The sequence below is a fragment of the Ranitomeya imitator genome, chromosome 1 (assembly GCF_032444005.1).
Source record: "Ranitomeya imitator isolate aRanImi1 chromosome 1, aRanImi1.pri, whole genome shotgun sequence".
NCBI classification, from domain to species: Eukaryota; Metazoa; Chordata; class Amphibia; order Anura; family Dendrobatidae; genus Ranitomeya; species Ranitomeya imitator.
In genome coordinates, this window is record NC_091282.1 from 1190733424 (window position 1) to 1190757580 (window position 24157).

The following is a 24157-nucleotide window of genomic DNA, read 5'->3' on the forward strand; positions in this document are numbered from 1 at the left end:
AGCTGATCAGAGGGGGGTGAAGGGTGTTGTGCACCCACCAGTCAGACATTGATGACCTATCCTAAGGATAGCCATCAATGTAAAAGTTCTGGACCAGGGGTGTCAAACTGCATTCCTCGAGGGCTGCAAACAGGTCATGTTTTCAGGATTTCCTTGCATTGCACAGGTGATAATTTAATCACCTGCAGAGAATGATTCCAGCACCTTGTGCAATGCTAAGGAAATCTTGAAAACACGCATGGTTTGAGGCCCTCGAGGAATGCAGTTTGACACCCCTGTTCTGGACAACCCCTTTAACAATGTATCTTTTCGCTGTCTCCAAGCAGAGATATTGAACCCAAATCCAAAGTATTTTCCAGTCCTTTATAATGATCAGTGGGGGTCTGACCCCAAGCGCTCCAGCTGCAGGTGTTGCATTTCCTTTGACTGTATACATAGGCACAGCGCCAAACATACAATTGTGGCTGTGCCTGGTACTGCAACTCTTACGCACTGCTGTCTCTGAATAGACATCTCCATACGTATAGTGTAAACCCCGGGTATTTGATCTATTGATGCCATGATATTAGCTGGTACAGAAGGAAATGTATTGTACCTCTGCCCAAACTCGATCACCGGGATGAGGTTATTCAACGTTGTCTATTACCGAGCAATCATATTAAATTGAAGCCCATCAATCCCGACCTGACATTTCTTCATTGTGCTCAATTTATTGCAAACTCCAATGCCTTCTCATACACGACCTTCCACTCCAGCGCTGCCAGATGCATGTCACGTAGATAAGGGTTATCAGAGAGCTGCACTTCTGCCTCCTTCACGCCCGATATCTATCACATTTTAATTTATATATAAAAAAAAATTAAATCACATGACGCAGCAAAATGATCATATAATTGATTTTTTTTTCACTGGCAGTAGGGTGAAATGAATACATAATTCCCTACAAAGCAAATCCATCTTGTATCTACTTCTGGAGCTGATTTCATTCCGAGTCATCATTTACAATTTTTGGAGTCCCTTTTCTTTTTGTTTTTCTTCTTGTGATATTTGCTGATGTTTTTTTGCGTTACCAAAATGGCACACGGGTTTCACGGATTCTGTGCAACATCGAAAATGCACTTTATTTTTTCCACTTTCACCCGGTCACTGACTTTTTAGCACGTTCGGTTTATAAATGTTGCAGAATTTTAACCATTGTTTTAGGCGTCTATAAAATCACTTGAGAGGAAGCAGAGGGAACGGGAGTACATTTGCCCTCAAAATTTGAGACTTTTCAAAACGTTTGCAAATGAATCAGTCGAAAACTTCGCCCGAAGTGATCAAATACATAAAACCTCGAGATGATCACATAAAAAGTCACTTTAAAAAAAAGGTACGAATGGAAAGAAAAATATTGGTTAAAAAAAATGCAAATCACCAAAAACTCCCATAAAACACCAAAAATTGACATAAAAACAAGAGCAAATACAATAATAAATCGTGTTGCTCATGTTTTCATCTAGGGAGCATGAGGCTCAATACACAGATGGCTGTTTCTGAGCAGGTTTATATTGAGCAGATATCTAAAGTGTATGATCCCTTTGTATATTGTTTACCTGCTGTATCTGGTTTAGAGTAATTATCGTTTTAATTTTCATTTCATAAATCAACACAACACATGAAAAGAAGCAACTTTATATTATATCTTATTAGAGAAATCTGCCTCTTTCTCCACCTGTAGTGATTTTTCACTGTCAATTAGTGAGTAAATTCTGTCTTGAGTGAACACAGACTTTCCCATTTCTGAAATAGGAAATGACAGTTGGTGCTCATAAGATTCTATGGAGAGAGGGTGGGAGAAGAAGGGAGGAGCTAGAGGAAGACACAGACATTCTACTGCAAGTTCTCCTGAAACCACAATTACACTTTAAAGGGAAACTGTCAGTAGGATCAGCCCTCTAAATCCATCTATATGCGCGTGTAGGTCATAGGAAGCTGAGTAACATGATACCTTGATATCTGCGATCTGATGTCTTCTTCCATAGAAATTCGCATTTTTCTTAATATGTAAATGAGCTGGTAAGATCTATGGGCCTGACACAGATCTCCATGAGAATCTGCCTCCAGAGATTATTTTAAATAATAAGACTGCTCTCCTCCTCTACATGTCTCACACTGATAATGTCCTTTCATTTAAAATAAGCTCTGGAGGCAGATTTTCAGTGAGATCTATGTCCGGCCCATAGATCTTAACAGCTCATTTACATATTAAGAAAAAGGTGGATTTCTCTGGAATTCGACTTCGAATCCAAATATCAAGGAACAATTTGATTCAACTTTTTATGACCTTAACGCCCATATAGACGTCTGATCCTACTTACAGATTCCCTTAAAATTAAGGGCCCTACATTGATAATGAGATAACTCTGCTGATTCTGCCCCTGTACAATCGGCAAAGCTGAAGAGTGAACTGTAGTACACAGGAAATATCAGCCAAGTATACTTCAGTGAGCAGCTAAGTACAGAGCCACCTTTAATAATGTGTATGGCAAGGATTCCAGGAATTAATCAGATCCACACTGATCAAACATTAAGAACATTATGCCATAAATATTAGTGCAGAACTCCTATATTGCCATCGGTGACTCAGCAGCAGACTTTTCCCTGAGGCTCCTGACTTCTCTACTTCCAATAAATACATATGGAGGATGAAGTGCTTTCACACTGTGTTCTGTCACCCGTTTTTTGTTGGTCCCATCGAGACTCACGTCCAAACCACCTGCAAAACAGGGTTTGGGTTTATGCGTCGATGAGACCATAATCTATATTGGTGCCGGCAGAGCGAACGTGTGCTTTGTCGTGCATCATTTTGGGGCGTGAACGCCTACTGGAGACAGACACTTGAACGTAGTAGACTGCGTCTGGGTGTCTCTTTTCAGTAGACATACATGCCCGAAAATGTGAACACGATTACAGTTTGTGGCCCTGTCGGCGCATACGCCAGAATCCCATTTTGAGGGGGGTTTGGACGTAAGCCCCCGACAGGATCATTGAACTGGTGCCAGAAAGCAGTTTGAAAGCACAAGAGAATCCTGGATTCCTGACTGTCTCCCAGAAGACCACACATCTGATGTGACAGTAGAGATCAGTTCTAGTGTTGGACTGTAGAGATTGGCGCAGGAACAGGTAGTTACATGTGCAGCTCCTTATATATGTATAGGTGGAGGGCAGTGGATGAACTATAAGGGCGCTCTGCCTGGCTCATTCATATGGTCACTATGTGGTAGTTCTTTTTGTAGCACCATGGTATCAGCACTATGTGTTATGATGGGGTCAGAGCTGTGGAGTCGGAGCCCATTATGTGTTATGATGGGGTTAGGGCTGTGGGGTCGGAGTCGGAGCCCATTTTGGTGGAGTCGGAGTCGGTGTCATGGAAATTGAGGAGTCGGAGGATTGGCTTACCAACTCCACAGCCCTGTCAAGGCTGTGGAGTTGGAGTCGGAGTTGTGGAGTTGGAGCCCATTTTAATGGTGTCGGCTTACCGACTCCACAGCCCTGGATGGGGTATTACTGTGCATTGTCTGGCATCGATGTACCGACACTATTTGGCTTCACTGGGAACATTCTGCCATGAGCCTAACATTTTCGAGGGATTCAGGGGTGTTATAGTGGGGATAGCTGGACCTGGGCACTGTTTTTGCAGATGTGAAAAGATAAATTAGGGGTTGTGCTGTGTATGGTGGCGTCTACATCTGATTTTATTCTAAATCCTCGCCACTACAAATAATTTTGTTTTACCGGTTGTGAACAATTCCATTTGAATACTATCCAGACTTTGACAATAAGTGGCTATTCCAATATTCCAATTCTAAAATGGATGTGTTCACATGTAAAATGTAAAACAACTAGCACAGACAGTTTAGTCTTAAGAACCATTCAGATGGGCCAGTAATCAGCCCCTATAAACAGGCAGCCATCATCCGACAATTTAATAAAATGCTCGCTCATCGGGTTCAATAATTTTTAGACGAGCTTAAAAATTATTGTTTTCGACAGCACATCATCCTGTGTAAACAGTTAGTATAGGGAGTCTGTCAAACCCAACCTGACAGTTTAAATGAACGCATCCAAAGGCATAAATATCGCCAGTCTTGATAAGGGGACTTATTCAAGTCAGACACTCCTGATTCATTAGGAGGTGCGCATGAACCAGGTGTCTGACAAGTGACATGCGTCTCTGTGCGTCTCGCCACAAATCTTACTTGAATTCAAGGACTGTTATTTTCTTATTCGTTGGTGGGTAAGAAAAGCTTGAAATAAAAAAAGCATGCCAAACTGATGGTAAAAGCCACATGACTGCAGCAGCTATTTACTGGCTTCGACAGTGCTGTGACTGTCGGATAAAGCAGTGGCCTGCGCTGGATCCACGGGGGCACTAGAAGGTAAGTATGCCTCTGATTAGCATTTTTAATCAATCCATGAATAAAAAAAAAAAAAAATTAAATGTCGGACAACCTTTATGAGCAGGGTATACACGCCCGCATAAGAACAGGCCACAAGTAGCGGCAAGAAGCTGCAAGATGAAGAGTGCCCCTGAGGCGCTGTTGTGATAGCAAAGCTGCTACTATTCTTGTATGTCATCTCGGCCTGAGCTTTTATATAAGAAAATGGTAGTTTGCTAAATAAATGATGAGATGTTGCCATTGTCTATATATAGGGCATCAAGTGTATCTTGTAGATGGGTGGGCGAACCTACTCCTTCCCTACGGGTCCACCTGGGGGTTTCACTACATGCCAGTCTAAGCCTGACCATCTATGTGGAGTATATGTCTAAAAGCCTAAATATTTCTTTAAATGTGGTTTGTATGTATCATGTTGGCTCAGTGGTTAGCATTGTAGCCAGGGCCGTATTTGTCACTAGGCACTTGAGGGCAGGTGCCAGGGGTGGCAGGATGCGGGGGCGGCACCTGAGCAAGGTTTTTTTTTGTTTTTAATTATAAGGACCGGGGTCACCGCCAGCCCCCCGCCTACCTCCCCCGCCTCCCCGCCTCCTTGAACTCATCATACTCACCCTCCTCAGCTCCAGCGGTGCCTGCAACTCCAATTGTCTCAGCGCCGGAATATGGATGCATATTCATGACCTTAATGAGCGGTACCATGTGACCGCTCACTCAGGGAGAAGCTGCAGCGCCGGGACCATGATGCAGGGACTTTCGTCGCGGTGCGCCGGTGTGAGAAAGGTGTGTATGACAGGGGAGCAGGATGAGAGAGCACGCCTACAAGATGGGAGAGGGGGGGCTGCAGAGCCATACATACAAGATGGGAGGGGGGGAAGCAGAGCCATGCATACAACATAGGAGAGGGAGGCTGCAGAGCCATGCATACAAGATGGGAGAGGGGGGCTGCAGAGGCACGCATACAAGATGGGAGAGGAGGGCCTGCAGAGCCATACATACAAGATGGGAGGGGGGAAGCAGGGCCATGCATAGAAGATGGGAGAGGGAGGCTGCAAAGCCATACATACAAGATGGGAGGGGGGGAAGCAGAGCCATGCATACAAGATGGGAGAGGGGGGCTGCAGAGCCATGCATACAAGATGGGAGGGGGGAAGCAGGGCCATGCATAGACGATGGGGCGGAAGCAGAGCCATGCATACAAGATGGGAGAGTGAGGCTGCAGAGCCATGCATACAAGATGGTAGGGGGGAGGCAGAGCCATGCATACAAGATGGGAGGGAGGAAGCAGAGCCATGCATACAAGATAGGAGAGGGGGGCTGCAGAGCCACGCATACAAGATGGTAGGGGGAAGCAGAGCCATGCATACAAGATAAGATGGGAGGGGGGAAGCAGAGCCAGTGTCCGCCCCTGCCCAGGGATCAATTGTACTCCAATCTTTCAGAAGTGAGTACAATTGAGGCTCTGACTGCCGGGTCAGATCGACGTGAGGAGCGTGATCAGATCATGTGATCACACTGAGGACGTCGCTCACTCGCACTGTAGAGGCGAACACTGGTGGTAAGTGCTCCAGTGGAGCTGAAGACACCGAAGATTAAGTGCATGGGGGGGGAATTGCAGTGGGGAAGGAGATATTTATTGTGTGTGGGGACAATTTGAGTGAGGATAGGGGGATTTATTATGTGTGGGGAGAATTGGAGTGGGGGTGGGGGGATTTAATGTGTGTGGGGAGATTTGTAGTGGGGATGGGGGATTTAATGTGTGTGGGAGATTTGAGGACACAAAATGAAGAGCAAAGGGGGAGATGGGGAATCAATACAGGGGAATGAGGGTCATGTATGAGGAAACAGTACTGGGGAATGAGGGGCATGTATGAGGAAACAGTACTGGGGAACGAGGGGCATGTATGAGGAAACAGTACTGGGGAAAGGGGGGCATGTATGAGGAAACAGTACTGGGGAAGGAGGGCCATGAGTGAGGAAACAGTACTGGGGAATGAGGGCCATGTATGAGGAAACAGTATGGGAGAATGGGGGGCATGTAAGAGGAAACCGTACTGGGGAACGACTGGCATGTATGAGGAAACAGTATGGGGGAATGGGGAGCATGTATGAGGAAACAGTAGTGGGGAATGGGGAGCATGTATGAGGAAACAGTATGGGGGATGGGTGCAGACAGTATGAGGAGCGAACGGGGGAATGTATCTGGACACAGTATGAGTAGAGATGTGAAAAATGTATGTAGATAGAGTACGGGAGTGAAGGTGATGGGATGTGTGCAGACACAGAATGGGGAGTCAGGTGAGCAGACAGTATAGAAAGTGAGGGAGTAAATATATGAGGAGAAAGTATGGTGAACAGGAAGAATGTGAGCGGAGACAGTATGAGGAGGGAGGGGAATAGTGTGAAGAGACAGTATGGGGGAGAAAAGTGAGTGGGCACAGAATAGAAACTGAGTAGTGGGGGCGTAGCATGGAGGGACAGTGTAAGAGCACAGCCAGGAGGGGACAGTATACCAAGGAGGGGGAATGTGATGAGAGAGTACAGTATAAATACTGGGCCCCATAGTGGGGGACACAGTGTGAGAGGACAGTGTGAAGAGGGGGCCGGTATGGAAAAGAGAGGTCAGTGTAAAGAGCATGTACTGTACCATAAGAGGAACAATGTGGGGTCATATTTTGTGCAGACAATATAGTGAGGGGCATTTTTTTTATTCAGTGGCATTATAATGACACTCGTATCTTTAAGGGCGTCATGTGGAGATTTTCTGCAAAAAAGTGGAGAAGATGGATGTCTGCAGAGACGGCTGTGGATGAGAAAACTCATCATGGGGTCTGGACAAGATGAAGAAAAGGAGAACGGCTCCAGAGACGACGTCATCTATAAGGTACCTGGATGTAAATGTTATTTGTGATACTAACTAACACTCATGTTTTTATTTGTTAGGGGCATTAAAGGGGATGTTCAGGTTTGTAGTGGGTCTGCAGTCATTCTTTGTGACTGCAGACTTCTGAGTTCTTACAGTGCGCACTGCACGCTGTCAGGATTCTCTCATGCTGGCGATTTAGATACATGCGGTCACGTGCTGACTAGATGTGTGGCCTCACTCTATGAAAATGAACTGAGGCCGAGAACGTCTAGTCGGAATGTGGCCAGAAGTATACAAATCGCATGCTTGTGCTGACATGACTGTCCACCAGCAAGGGAGAATCCTAAAAGTGTGCAGTGCATGCGTTGTGAGAATTCAGAAGCTGCGATATCAGGATTCAGCACTGCAGGTTCCAGTAGTCGTCACATGGACACTTCACTCATATGCGACTTTCATACTTATGGTCCTGTGACAACGAGCTTCTCTTCTGCTTCTCTGTTTTTCACTGAACATTGAGAGCATTAGGGAGAGGAGCTCGTGGGCACATGACTAAGTGTGCTAATCGTATGTGTGCTGGGGGGGGGAGGGGGGTGCCAAAATGAATTCTTGCCCCGGGTGCCAGAAACCCTAGATACACCTCTGCCGGTATGCAACTGCGAGCGGTGATTACCGGGTCCGGTAGAGGGAGGTCTGTGCACAGGCAGTGAGGCAGGGACTGAGGGTTTGCACAGAGAGAGGATGCAGACCCGGAGACTGCCCGTCCCTGTCTACGCCGTAGCCTGGAGCCTCATTATCGTAGGAATATGTCAGGTAATAAATTGTTTTTCTAAAGCTTGATAGTGTAGTTTTAGGTCAGAGGGATGGTTAGGGATGAGCTAGCAAGGTGCAGGGACAGGTAGTGATGGCTACTTGCGGACATGTACGGCATTCGCGGTTTTGCACTTGCGGTGAGACACAAAAAAACACAGCTAGCAGCATTTATTTTTCTATTTCTGCAAGTACCGCAATTGCCGGATCGCGGCAAAACTGCAAGTGCCGGATCGCGGCAAAACTGCAAGTGCCGCACATGTCCGCAAGTCCCTATAAGGAATGAATGAGGCCGAACGCAGTGTTGCCGTAAGTGATCCGTTACACAGCAGATGCGGAAAAACTGCCGCATCTGCTGCAAAAGGCGATTTTCACATCAGCGATTTATGGCAAAGTCACTGCCGATAGTGTCATACTCAACAATGGGGGAGGCAGCACTAAAAGTGCCTAGGGCAGCAGAAACTCTAAATACGGCCCTGGCTGTAGCAACACTTCTATGTAGCTATGTATCTATACATATTGGCTATTTGTGCACTAAGCTTAATATTTATTGCTATACTTATGAGCTTTACCATTTGTTACACCTTTGCAGTATTGTTACACCTTTGCTTGTCCACATGGATATTTCCTCTCTGAACCCTGCTTGTACAGGTACTATACAGATGATCAGGTTTTAAATACATCAGATAGGGATTATATACATTAGATAGGACTGCTCTATAAGGATATACCTTGACGATTGGTGGAGCAGCTTAGTATACTTTTTTTGCAAAAAAACGTATCAACTAAATACCCTGTTTTTTTCCATCTTTTGACAAGCACTTACTTATTACTGTGATTTTTTACAGCAGAGTATTTTTGACCTCACTGTGCTCTTTTTGTGTCTTCAAGCTTTTTGGTGGTGTGGACAGGTTCCTACAGACTTGTTCAATGTGCAAGTAGCCCATGTGTTTCTGGTTTATAATTGTTCTCTTGTTTCTACAAGACTGGGGAGTCCATCACTCCTCTGTGGGTCATTTGCATTTAAGCTGTTCCATCCAGCATGTCCACATGGATATTCCGTCTCTGAACCCTGCTTATACAGGTACTATACAGATGATCAGGTTTTAAATATATCAGATAGGGATTATATACATTAGATAGGACTGCTCTATAAGTGTACACCTTGACGATTGGTGGAGCAGTTTAGTATACATTTTTTTGCAAAAAAACGTATCAACTAAATACTCTGGTTTTTTTTCCATATTTTGACAAACACTTGCTTATTACTGTGATTTTTTTTACAGCAGAGTATTTTTGACCTCACTGTGCTCTTTTTGTGTCTTGGTTTACATCTGTAGCTTGTATGTAGCATTTTGGACCGATTCATAATTGCACTTGTATCTTTTTTGTATACTCTTTGGTGTTTTAAGCAAGTTTTTAATTTGTGCCAAATTCTTTTAATTTGTGCCTATTTTAAAGACTATTTTATGTGTTTTCCTTTTTTTTAATGTTCGCCAAAGTGGGCATAGGTTTTTTTTCAGAGGGTTGCAGCTAATTCAAAAATTGTTTGCACAAATCTACTGCATACCTTTTGGAGTGATTTTTTTATATACACTAACACTTGTCATTATTAGAGCCTAAATTGCAATATTTTAGAAGATCATGCAACTTTTTGCTCTAAAAAAAAATCAAGAAACAATGATTACAAACAAAAATAAAGAGTATTGCTAATTGTGTTCAAAATTTTTGAACCAAGGTCACCATTTTGAGGAATTTGGTACAAAAAAAAGTCAACAAAAATATAAGAGTTTTACGTTTTTTAAATGTTGTCAAGCGCTATGTGTATAAAGGTTGAATGTCATCTCATCTATATGTAGTATCTGTGAAGTATAACAAATATACAGTAGCATAGCTAAGGGGTGATAGAGGGTGCTGTCGCTCAGGGCCCCGTGCTCTGAGGGGCCCACCTGGAGCTACACTAACTTAAACTGTATCAACATGTGCAGCACACCGATACAGCTAAACTCTGCGACAAAGCATGGAGACTTGATCTCCCTGCACTGCCACCAGTGGTGGCAGGCCACGCGGCTGCTATTGGGCCCTTGAGCCAGGCCCCCCGCCCATCATTGAATCCTACAAAGAAATTACGGAGTATCAAAGAACCCAAACGTAACAGTCTAAAAAATTAACAAATTTTATTAAATAACATTATCAGAAAGAATGATAACAGACATAACATACAAGGGACACGTCTAGCACATGTACGGCAGACAACAACCACTGCAAGTAACACCACGGGTATCGAAAGGGCAGGAACTATAGATGGTGTATAGGAAGCATGTTAATCCATGATAAATATATAGATAAAGTGCATAGTGCTCTTAAAGGACCTATATATACCTCCTCTCTCCACAAAACATTAATGCAAATCAAACCTAAAATAGGTAAATGTAAACGGTCATCACTGCTTTGCCTATCTTACTCGAAAAAAGGTGGTGCCAGTGTGTGTCCGGCGGCCCCGGGTGATAGAGGGTGCTGTCGCTCAGGGCCCCGTGCTCTGAGGGGCCCACCTGGAGCTACACTAACTTAAACTGTATCAACGTGTGCAGCACACCGATACAGCTAAACTCTGCGACAAAGCATGGAGACTCGATCACCCTGCACTGCCACCAGTGGTGGCAGGCCACGCGGCTGCTATTGGGCCCTTGAGCCAGGCCCCCCGCCCATCATTGCAAGTTCAACTGTATCAGCATCTTGGATGCTGATACAGTTGAAAGTAATGTTGAAAGATGGAAGTGCCAGCTGACGCTTCCTCTCCCATCATTCTTCCTCGGTGTCTGACATCTCAGTTCAGCTGGTGCCATTACGTAACTACATGGCGCCTGCTGCATGTGTGCTTCATAGCGCTCACTGTAGAGGGCTAAGGGGAGTTCATCATACTGTATGGAGGACTTTTAGGAGTGCATTATACTTTATGAAAGTCTGAAGGGAGTGCATTATATTGTATGGAAGACTATGGGGAGTTCATTATACTGTATGGAAGACTACGGGGAGTTCATTATACTGTATGGAAGACTATGGGGAGTTCCTTATACTGTATGGAAGACTATGGGGAGTGCATTATTCTTTATGAAGTACTAAAGGGAATGCATTGTACTGTATGGAAGACTATGGGGAATGCATTATACTGTATGGATGACTATGGGGAGTTCATTATACTGTATGGAGGACTTGGGGAGTGCATTATACTTTATGAAGGTCTAAAGGGAGTGCATTATACTGTATGGAAGACTATGGGCAATGCATTATACTGTATGGAAGACCATGAGGAGTTCATTATACTGTATGGAAGACTATGGGGAGTTCATTATACTATATGGAGGACTTTGAGGAGTGCATTATTCTTTATGAAGTACTAAAGGGAGTGCATTGTACTGTATGGAAGACTATGGGGAATGCATTATACTGTATGGAAGACTATGGGGAATGCATTATACTGTATGGATGACTATGGGGAGTTCATTATACTGTATGGATGACTATGGGGAGTTCATTATACTGTATGGAGGACTTTGGGGAGTGCGTTATACTTTATGAAGGTCTAAAGGGAGTGCATTATACTGTATGGAAGACTATGGGGAATGCATTATACTGTATGGAAGACTATGGGGAGTTCATTATACTGTATAGAGGACTTTGGGGAGTGCATTATACTTTATGAAGGTCTAAAGGGAGTGCATTATACTATATGGAAGACTATGGGGAATGCATTATACTGTATGGATGACTATGGGGAGTTCATTATACTGTATGGATGACTATGGGGAGTTCATTATACTGTATGGAGGACTTTGGGGAGTGCGTTATACTTTATGAAGGTCTAAAGGGAGTGCATTATTCTGTATGGAAGACTATGGGGAATGCATTATACTGTATGGTAGACTTTGGGGAGTTCATTATACTGTATGGAAGACTATGGGGAATTCATTAAACTGTATGGAAGACTATGGGGAGTGCATTATACTTTATTAAAGACCATGGGGAGTGCATTATATTGTATGGAGGCCTGTGGAGAGTGCATTATGCTGTATGGAGGACTATGGGAAATACATTATACTGTATTGAGGACTATAGGGAATGCATTATTCTTTATGGCGGACTATGGGGAGTGCATTATACTGTATGGAGGACTATGGGGAGTTCATACTTTATTAGTGAAATGAAAGGGGAAGCTAGGGCTCCAGTAGGAGGAAAATGTGAGGGCACACAGTACCACACAGTGGGTGGAGTGATAAGGACACATACAGCAGCAGCTCAGTATTGGAGTATCAGCAGGACGAGGGGTTTGTGCAGGTGGGGGACAGAAGAGATGGTGCTAGAAATGTGAAAAGTCATATGTGTCTTTGTTGTAATTCAAACGAGTCCAGGCTGGAGAAGTTGTCATGCCGGTCTGGGTCAGATGGAAAAGACGGGAAAAGTGAACGACTCAAATCAGAAAGAATGTCAACTGGGAGTCACTGTAACTGTACTGTAATCTATTACATGATCTGCAGCACTAGTATCTACCACTTTGTGGTCACCATATGGCGGTGATATCAGTGTTGGTCTTTGTGTAGAGATTTTTTTTTTAGTAAAATGGTGCGGTCATCTGCTGAGGTTCTCCTACATCCACTATTAGGGTGCGTCACTATAGTCAGGGCCGGACTGGGACTAAAATTCAGCCCTGGCATTTGAAGTCACACAGGCCCACTTGTCACATGGTGACTGTATAATATCTTTGTACACTTGTAGGTTACAAGAAGTGAGGGGAGTGTAACACGACTATATAACATATAATTACAGCTGTATCCAGCATTACAGCTCAGTCCCCATAGAATGTAATGCAGCCAGTACCCATAGAATGTAAATTAATGCAGCCAGCCCCCATAGAATGTAATGCAGCCAGCCCCCATAGAATGTAATGCAGCCAGTCCCCATAGAATGTAAATTAATGCAGCCAGCCCCCATAGAATGTAATGCAGCCAGCCCCCATAGAATGTAATGCAGCCAGTCCCCATAGAATGTAAATTAATGCAGCCAGCCCCCATAGAATGTAATGCAGCCAGCCCCCATAGAATGTAATGCAGCCCAGCCCCATTGAATGTAATGCAGCACAGCCCCCATAGAATGTAATACAGCACAGCCCCCATAGAATGCAATACAGCACAGCCCCCATAGAATGTAATGCAGCACAGACCCCATAGAATGTAATGCAGCACAGCCCCATAGAATGTAATGCAGCCCAGCCCCATAGAATGTAATGCAGCCAGCCCCCATAGAATGTAATACAGCACAGGCCCCATAGAATGTAATGCTGCACAGCCCACATAGAATGTAATGCAGCCAGTTCCAATAGGATGTAATGCAGTGCAGCCCCCATAGAATGTAATGCAGCCAGTTCCCATAGGATGTAATGCAGCACAGCCACCATACAATATAATGCAGCCCAGCCCCATAGAATGTAATGCAGCCCCCCCCAATAGCCCCACAATCCAGTTATCACTCATTGATATATAATAATAATAAAAAAACAAACACTCTACTCACCTTTCCTCTTGCCCCGCGCTGCTCCAGGCTCCGGTCTCAGCAGCTGCAGTCTGCCCGCCCGGTCACACAGCAGGTGCTCGATGATATGACGTCATCGCGCACCCGCAGTGTCAGCGGCAGGCAGAGCGGGGAATGATGGGAGAGGGAGCGACAGCAGACGCTCTCTCCTCCATCATTGCATTCAACTGTACCGGCGTCTATGATGCCGGTATAGTTGAATGCAGGGCCGAGAGTGTGCCGACAGCGGGGGTGGTGTGCCGACAGCGGCACACTCGAGCGGCCCACTACTGCCACCGGCCCTTCTGGCATTTGCCAGAACTGCCCGATGGCCAGTCCGGCCCTGACTATAGTTGTAATCCGGGTTATCTGGTTAGGGGCCCACTCAGAAGTTTTGCCTCCGCCCCTGAATTTAACCCCTAGCTTCCCCTCTGTGTATACGTAACTTACCTGTAACATCATTTTACATGCAGTTTGTATTTAGTCCACATCTATACATCTGAAGCCGCAAATCAGCTCCTCTTTTGGAGGCAGCAAGTTTTAATTTCTGAACAGCGCCGTGCAGATTTGGGCACAAAATATGTTCCTTTTAGGCAGCAATTTGTCATATGACAGAACTGAAGTGCGGGTATTGATTAGTAATCTAGGTCCTCTGTATATAAGGAGCAGACATAGTACAGGAGACCAGGCTGATTGACTGCCATTATTCATTTCACTCGATTAGCTTGGTTAAGATAAATTAGAGAGAGGGTGACAAAATGCTCATTAATTCCACAGCCCGGTCCTTTACTATGTGTGTACCCATCCCTCAAAAGCACTGAAACATTGGGCCCTATTGAAGAAGAAAGCTGTCTAAAAGATGTCTTTTGTTCTCCATATCAACCAATCACAGCACAGCTTTCATTTTCTCAGAGCAGTTTATCAAATGAAAGCTAAGCTGTGATTGGTTGCTATGGGCAACAAAGACACGACGACATACTCATGCTTTCATATGTAGCTTATAATGGTGAAAATCTTATTTTTGACTTTAATAAAGGAAAACCAAGATACAACTTTGAGATAGGAGCCCATGGGACCATCACCTAGCGGGAGTCCTGGACCCCTGTTCTCTGAGTCACCTAGACTGCAATGCCACAAAAGTTAGGCCTCATTCATTTTTTTACCATAATAAAAGAACTGTTTTTCATTAGTCTGCTCGATCTGATTCTCATCCTTTTATTTTTTGTCCGTGTTCATTTTTTCTATCGGTATAACATTTGTTTTTCTCGTAATGAAAAAAAAAATATGGAAAAAAGATGCAGGTTTCCAAATCTTCCATTGTAAAACAGACAGCACTAAGAAAATAATTTTTTCCCCCCAAATTGCCAGATATGTAAACAGCCCCACACATAGCATAAATGCTGCACTTTTTTATGTTGCTTTTGATCCAAATATTTTCTATATTACATTTTCATAATATGTATTAACAATCTTTTCCGTTGACTGTGTTTTTGCGCTGCATTTTTTGTTATGCAGTTTACCCTTTAATAATAGTGGTTTTGGTGCAGATTTGAAGAGCGTTTTTTTCATGCATTTTTTTTAGCTTTGATTCTGCACGTAAACACACAACTGTGTTTCTTTACGGCGTAAGTGGGAACAAGGCCTTAAAGAATGTAATCCAATCCTGCTTAAAAAATAATAAAGCTAAAAACAAATAATAATAATATCTAACAAATAGATACAAATAATAAAAAATGCATGTAATGTAAATTCCCCTGTTTTGTGCAGCTCGCTCTTCTTCAGGCAATACCCATTGATAAATTGAAGCCACCTGATGATCTTCTGATAACTGTTACATTTTTAGGAACCTCCATGGATCAACTGTGGAAGCTGGAACTGACCATATTGAAAAATGGAGACCTAGTAATACATGACAGGCTTTCAGAGAAATGGCTGACCATGTAATACATGGACAAGGCCGATCCTCCAGAACAAGAGCTAGGGGTGTAGCCGGGAGTGGACATATCACTGGTACCAGGGCTGTGGAGTCGGAGTCGTCGAGTCAGAGTCAGAGCCCATTTCGGTGGAGTCGGTGTCATGGAAATTGAGGAGTCGGAGGTTTGGCTTACCGACTCCACAGCCCTGTGGAGTTGGAATCGTGGAGTCGAAGCCAATTTTGGTGGAGTCGGTGTAATGGAAATTGAGGAGTCGGAGGCTTGGCTTACTGACTCTACAGCCCTGACTAGTACATCATGTGCAGTCGCCCAGGAACCCAAGATGTAAGGGGGCCCATTTTTACCCCGTTTCTAAAAACGCCAAACTATTAAAAGAAGTGACTAGTGATGAGCGAATATACTCGTTATTTGAGATTTCCCAAGCACGCTCGAGTATCTTCTGAGTATTTTTTAGTGCTCGGAGATTTAGTTTTCATCACCTTCAGCTGAATGATTTACAGCTACTAGCCAGCTTGATTACATGTTGGGATTTCCTAGCAACCAGGCAACCCCCACATGTACTTATGCTGGCTAACAGATGTAAATCATTCAGCTGCGGTGATGAAAACTAAATCTCCAAGCACTAAAAAATACTCGGAGGTTACCCGAGCGTGCACGGGAAATCTCAAGTAATGAGTATATTCGCTAATCACTAGAAGTGACGTGTCCATTCTTGTGTTCAGAATATGCTCTGTTCTTTATTTTACAAGTCAAGGGAAAAGCTTATGCCTTTTTGAAGCATTTTGTCATTGTTTTTGCTCATAAAACCTTTAGCATTATTCATTGGAGTGAAAAAAAAAAACAGCCGGAAAAAGACAGTAAAAAAAGATTTTCACAAAAACCATGGAAAAACCCTCACAAAAAGTCTTCGTCAATTTAAATCATCGAAAAAAAAGCTCAGGAAATGACCGAAAAAAATAAAGAAAAGGCGCTCCAGAAAAAAAAAAGCCAAAGTTTCCTTCTGCTTTAAAAACTCAGCGATTTTTGCCTGAGTTTAACCCCTTCGCAACATATGATGTCTATAAACGTCATACATCATGTCCCCTACTTTGGTGCTGGCTGCAGCTTTCTCAACACATGACAGCTGATTCAATGCTATAACAGCCATGGGTGGGTTGGAGCTCCACCAGGGGCTGTTAACCAGTTAACACGGAATTTATCGCGCGTCGGCAAAAAATTTGGCACAAATCCATCCATCACGTGATCAGGGCAACGATGGTTAGTTGTTACAGACAGGCGTCTGTACAAGACCCCAATGCTTGTCATTGTGAATCTCCTGTGAACGTTGGCTTTTGGCCAGCGTTCATAACAGATCTTGATTTCTGCTATACATAGCACTGTTAAAGCCCTGCTATGTATAGCACAAGCGATCGGATGATCACAGCTCCAAGTCTCCTAAGGGAACTATTAAATAAGTAAAAAGTGTGAAAAAAAAGTTTTTCAAAATATGAAAAATTATTAAAAAGACACAAAAGTTCAAATCACACCCTCTCCATTGAAAAGTAAAGTAAATTAGTCAAATCGGTAAATGGTATAATGAGGAAAAAAACACAACTCCAGAATTATATTTTTTGGGGCTATCACATGATAGCAATAAAATGAAACAAGAGGTGATCAAATCTCATATCTACCCCAAAATCATAGCAATAAAAACATCAGCTAATGGAGGAAAAAATAAGCCTACACCAGCCCCAGATCCTGAAAAATGGAGACTACAGGTCTCGTAAAATGGCAACAAACGCAAAAAACGTGTATTTTTTTTAATACAAATTTCAGAATTTTTTTTAACCTTTTAAATAAAAAACTTTATATGTTTGATAGCTGCATACTCCTACTGACCTCGAGAATGATATTGCCAGGCCAGTTTAACCATAAAGTGAACATGGTAAACAAAAAACCCAAAAAAACAATTGTGGAATTACAATTTCAGCGCACTTGAATTTTTTTTCCTCCCTGTTTTTTAAATACACTAAATGGTAAAATCAACGGTGTCATTCAAAAGTACAACTCGTCCCGCAAAAATACATGCCCTCATACGGCCATATTGGAAAAATAAAAGAGTTCTAATTCTTGGAAGAAGAGGAGGAAAAAATGAAAAAAAAAAAAAGGAAAATGGCAACGGCGTTAAGGGGTTAAAAGATATCATGTGCACATACCCTTAAAGGGGATTTTCTGTTTTGGAATACCCCTGCAGTTTGTTTTTAAAAAACAAACCATCCGTTTTGTACTCGTCCTCCATCATCCAGCACTGAGGCTCCGTCGCTGCTCTCGGTGGCTGTTATTGTCTCCGGCACTGACGTCACATTGACGGCACTGCAGCCAATAACGGAGCTCGGCGGCCGCCCGAGCAGACGGCGTGCGCTGCTTACAGCTGCTGAGCTTGCAGATTCGCTACAGCGCGGTCGACGTGATGTCAGCACTGCAGACAATAACAGACACAGAGAACAATGGTGGAGCCTCAGAGCTGGACCTGAGGAGGGTGAGTAAAGCACAAATATATAGGGTACTTTTTTTTTTAAACAAACTGTACTGGAAAACTCCTTTACCATACTGTTAATCTTAAAACTCGCATTTCACAAATAGAATGCTTGAACTAAATATACTGACAGAGCAAAAGAAGAGCAGGAGGTGGCATCAGTAAGCTAGGTGATCATTATTGGCTCAGCAGTGGCTGCCATTAGTTTGGGAATTGAATATTCGATGCATGATCTCTTGGAAAGAGTAGAATATTAAGGGTATGTGTCCACGTTCAGGATTGCATCAGGATTTGGTCAGGATTTTATGTCAGTATTTGTAAGCCAAAACCAGGAGTGGGTGATAAATGCAGAAGTGGTGCATATGTTTCTATTATACTTTTCCTCTAATTGTTCCACTCCTGGTTTTGGCTTACAAATACTGACGTAAAATCCTGACCAAATCCTGATGCAATCCTGAACGTGGACACATACCCTAATGCTGTTCAGTATTTGGTTAGTTTTTTACCTCAGAACTTGTAAGCCAAAACCAAATACAGGAGTGGTGACGTGTTTCTATTAGGCCGGGATCACACGTGCGAGAAATACGTCCGAGTCTCGCATGGTAATACCCGGCACTGCCGCCGGCACTCAGGAGCGGAGCGTGAGGCCGCATGTATTGATATGCGGCCGCACTCTCCGCTCCTGAGTGATGGCGGCAGTGCCAGGTATTACCATGCGAGACTCGGACGTATTTCTCGCATGTGTGATCCCAGCCTTATACTTTTCCTCTGATTGTTCCTCACCTGCTTTTGGCTTACAAATACTGAGGTAAAATACTCACCAAATACTGCTAGTGTGAACATGGCCTCTAAGAGCGGAATGCAAGAACTTAAACTAATTAGATTCTATTAGAGAACCATTAGTAGTACCCACGCCTACAAATCTGGGTGACATCGGGGGGTTTATACATTTTTATAAATATAGTAGACCTCTAGGGAGCAAGGACATAACGATCGCGGTCGTTGAGGGTGAGACTGTGATTGGGCTCATGTCTGGGCGGGGGCCTGCCGATCTCACCGACTATTTCGCCTGGATGTGCATTCGAGGACACACATTCAGCTGTAGTGTATTGATGCACAGAAACCCACCTGGTCCCTTCACCGGTCCGCAATTCAAGCCACTAGTCATTCAGAGACTGGCTGCTGACTTCAGTGTGTCAGTCACAGGCACCGCATATTACATATTAAAGGAAAAGGGCCCAGGATGGGTGGCATTATACAATAAAGGTGGCCAGGATGAGGACATTATACCAGGAAGGAACAAGGATGTTTGACTTTATTACTGGAAGGGGTCGAGGATGGGGCACATTGTTCCTGGAAGGGGAACAGGATGGGAACATTATTACAGGAAGAGACCCAGGGTGGGTGATATTATACAATAAAGCTGGCCAGAATGAGGACATTACACCAGGAAGGGGCAAGGATGTTGGATATTGTTACTGGAAGGGGTCCAGGATGGGGAGCATTCTGACTGGAAGGGGAACAGGTTGATAGACATTATTACTGCAAGGGGCACAGGATTGTGAACATTATTACTGGAAGGGGCACATCATGGGAGACATTAGTACAGGATGAAGGACATTATTACACTATGAGAAGGGAACAATATGTATGTCTTTATAGATTTTAGAACAATGGCTAATACATGTGACTACTATGTAGATGGAGGCCAAGGTCCACATTTTACACTAGGGCCCATCGGACTCTAGTTACGCCACTGCTATGGAGGATCTATAGACTTCATAGAAGCGGGTCTCTACCGTCTCTGGTATGGGACCACCGTCTATGAGCCAGAGAGGAAAGCCGAACATAAAAGCTGCCTCTTGTTTTGATAGCCCGGGACCATCTTGGTATGCTATAGATGGCCATTCATTTCAAGGATTGCCATCAGTCACAACTGATCGCCGGAAGCTTTCACATCTGCGGGCCTTCACCGATCATCTGATCGGCAGGTCAACATCTATTTAGAAAGAGGTAGCCCTTGTGAGAGGAGCTCCTTAAGGATCTCCACCAAGAGATAGCAGCCTGCGTCTACACTCATGGCACAGCTGTGGATTACACATATTCTGAACACGTTTCCATAAAAAATATAATATTTATTAGAAATAACGTCGTCGTCATCATCATCATCATCATCATCATCATCATCCTCTGTACGGCAGCATTTCCTTTATCATCATGACTCACTGAATTCAACAGATGTAGCAGAGCCACGTCTGTTTTTATCGTAGTGAGCGCTCTGTGGGTTTACATAGGACTGCTGGTTAAAGTGCATTACCTAATCTGAGCTCTGTGACATCTGTAGCTGGACACCGTATCTATAAATGGATGATCGGCGATGATGAGACCACTGGGTGACATCACCAGCTTTATAAATAAGGACGCCGGCCGGCCCCTACTGCATTCCAGCTGCAATATCCAGACGATTATATATTATTAATATTATTATCATGGTGCAGTAGAGACACATACGAGCCAGGACTGATGATGGACACAAAGTCGCAGGGGCAATAGTCCGAAACGTATAGGAATGCTGCGTTATACCACGACATGTTAATATCTGTCACATGGATGTAAAGATTCCAGGAGGTAATTATGGAGGGGAAGGGATTTTCTTGGCTTCCAGTCGCTAATCAACACCTACGAAGGCCAAAGTCTGAATTTGGCTCCTAGAATAATATACTTACAAAGCTAATCACGTAACACCTACAAAAATCAAGGCCGACGCCTGGAATTGTAAAATACTCTATTTTATTATACCATTATTCATAATAAATATTGGTAAAAAAATTCTAAAGGAGTACGAATCAACAAAAAAAATATTTGCACTTTTACTGTTATCATGATTAGTACTCCTTTTACATTTTTATCTGTATTTTAATAACTAATGAAATAATTTACTGATTTTTATATTCCAGTCAGTTTAATCCAATGGAATGAATTTTGGCTGATAACAGAGAACCATAGATCGTATTCACCTACACAGCAAATGTAGATAAAGTCTAAAGGTTAAAAACAAGATGGGAAATATGGTGAAAACCTATAAGGGGGTTACAGCAGGGGCACTTGCTTTGTAAAAAAAAAAAATAAGGAAAAAAAAAAATTTAAAAAAATAATGCAAATTATGTATATATTTTTATTTTTTAAATGAATTATACTAATATATATTAGTAATACATACATAATACATATATTTTTAAAATAAATTAAAAAAATATTATTTTAGATATTATATATGTATAATAATATTAACATTTTTATATAAATAAAATATTTAGTTTTGAATGAATTCTAAAAAATATTAATATTATTTTGTATATATTATATGTGTATATTTTTTAGGCTTAATTTTTTTTTATTAATTACAAAAACAATAATAATAAAATAAATAATATATAAAATAAATAAATATATTATTTATTTCTATTAGTTTAATAGGAACAACTATGTTTTGACTTAATTGGAAACATTTGCATAATAATAAGTGCATAAACTATTAACAATAAAGAAATGTAACACACACACACACACACCACAATTCCAAGCACTGCAGCACTCCCCAACCTGGGTGACATAATACTAATCAGTAGCATCCAAACACGACTGGGATGACAGGTAATCAATCACACCAGCGTAGAAAAAAGGAGAATATAACGTTGCAGATATATGTCATTCAGGGTCTGCGTAAAGCTGGATATTAACCCTATTAACAATGGTTTCAGCTCGTAAATTGACATCAATTATGAAGGCATATGACTATAATCTCAGATCTGGAGATTAGGTAACATGGAGCCAGATCATTTATTATAAGATCCATTGTATCTAATAACATGACGCAAGAGACAACACTGGAAGAAGATGTTAAGACTTTTCAGTATTTTTTCAGGTATTTTTGCAGTTTTTTTTTTTTTTACCCTATAGGATTATGTATATTAAAAGTACTCTTTACCTAGAATTTTGGGGTTTGGTTTTAAAAAGCCACAAAAGCAACAAAGAAAGCGAAACGTTTGTCCTGCGATTTGTATTTTTTTCTATTGATTTCGAGCAACCATTTGGCCGACGCGGATTTTGCTGCAAAAATAAAATAAAAAATAAAAGACACCCAATGTACGAAATTAAGCTAATGCCAATTTACCACCCCCAAGCCGGACGCCCATTGTCTACCGGACCGAGTGTGATAAGGATGGATGAGCTGCACCTGCCGGAGCCCACCTTTCTGTGTTGCCCCCTCTTCTGTACGTACCTTGTCTGGGGGTGGGAACTGCAGCTGATTGACATCCAGAGGGGTCATCAATGGGATGGTGTCAAATCCATCTTCACAGATAGGAGGCTTTGTCCCCTTCTCGGTAAAATTATTGCCCAGCTTCACCATTCTGTTGAACTATTCGGCGCCCCTACGAAGCAAATCAAAGCGTAAAGTCTCAGCAAAAGGCAACGCCACCAGGGATGGGTACAATGACTTCCAGTAACGAGGCGCCCCCCCCCTCAGATGCCGAACAAAAGCAGTAACTCAAAAGAAAAGGAACGAGGAGATGGAGAGGAGGGGGAAAACTGCTTCCAAAATATTCTGGGAGGATAGAAGATAACGTTGCCCCTTTTGGCTGCTGCGCCAGACGTAATGCCACCCTGACCATCATCCCCATCAGGAAATAATGCAGATTGCTACTGTTTAATAATGCAAAAGCCTTTTGATCATCAGGACAGATTGCAACTGATGGCCTCCAAGATATCGTCGGATAAAAAAATAAGATGCTTTACTCACCAGGGGAGGATGGGATGAGATACCTGCTGGTCACCTTCTTCTTTATCTGTAGGGTGGGGGCTTTTCTAGGTTGCTCTACAGCTTATTGAGGGTCTTTGTGTGGACAGCTGCAGATGAGAGCTGGAGACAGGGTGCTGCTGGGCTTGACACTTACTGATAGCTAGATTTGCATGGACCCATGGGTTTGCAGCTTAGAGGCTGCCGCTGAATCCAACACAAAGAAGCCCCCTGGAGGCCACCATCAACTCCTCCTCCCCTCCTCCTCCCGTCCCTCCCTTGTAACTGGTGCAAACCATCATCCCATCCCCATCTCAAGCACCTTCTACCCAGGTCCTGCCTGAGCTCTGGGTGTTAATATTGTGGAATAATCAATCACGGTTAACTCTTTCAGGACTGCTGTGGTCGAGAAGACAAAAAGGGTTGTCGTTTGCTGTCGTAGGAGGAGGTGAAATCATTAGGTCCCTAGGGCGTAGAGTAAACGGACATCATGATTTTTCCAACTGTTTTGCGCCCACCTCATCGTTTGCTGTTCCTCTGACTTATTCACTATGCGCCTGTGTATAAAATTGGAGGCACTCGAAGCTACAGTATGGGCCTATATACAGGTCCATGATGCCGCCATGTGCATGAGATCTTAGGGTCAAGTCACTGGTGGCTACAGGCAGAAAAGCGCACAATATTATGTGGGCCCTGCGCTGCAGTGCGATAGCTCATGAAAATGCAAAATTACACCTGCTTCGGAGGTGGTAATGGGCCCGTCACCTCTTGGACCCAGGTTTCACCAATGATATGTCCACCCCTGGGTCAAGGCATAGTACTAGGCAGACATACGTCTGCACACATAAGGATTTGGTCCATCAGGTGAATGCTGTGACATATATATATATATATATATATATATATTTTTATTTTTTTTTTAAAGAAATACATGCACAGACACTTAAAGGGGTATTCTTACCCTATACAGTCTTGACATATTGCTAAGACTTGCCATTATCTTATAATAGGTGGTCGTCTGACCTCTGGGACATGAAAATGAAGAGGCCGCGGGGCTGGTTTAGCATTGCATCCCTACCATTGTGTTTCCCTGCACAGCAGCACCTGCCAGCTTCCTATAGTTCATAGGACATACAGCAGAACTCTATTAAAAGAATGGAGCTGGTTGAAGTTTCCTGCACAGTAAGGTGGCTGGGAGTGCCACCATACAGGGGCACAATAAAAAGCAACGCAATA

The 24157-nt window shown here is 43.1% G+C and overlaps 1 protein-coding gene across 1 annotated transcript in view; it reads right to left on the reverse strand.

Moving 5' to 3' along the window:
- NSG1 (neuronal vesicle trafficking associated 1) overlaps positions 1–23141 on the reverse strand; it is an 85721-nt gene extending 62580 nt beyond the window's left edge. The window contains exons 1-2 of the mRNA XM_069744835.1: positions 22925–23141; positions 22406–22556 (exon numbers count right to left, since the gene is read on the reverse strand). Of these exons, the coding sequence (XP_069600936.1) occupies positions 22406–22534 (129 nt within the window). The 5' untranslated portion in view covers positions 22535–22556; positions 22925–23141. The remainder of the gene's footprint in view (positions 1–22405; positions 22557–22924) is intronic.
- Between the last annotated feature and the right edge of the window lie 1016 nt (positions 23142–24157).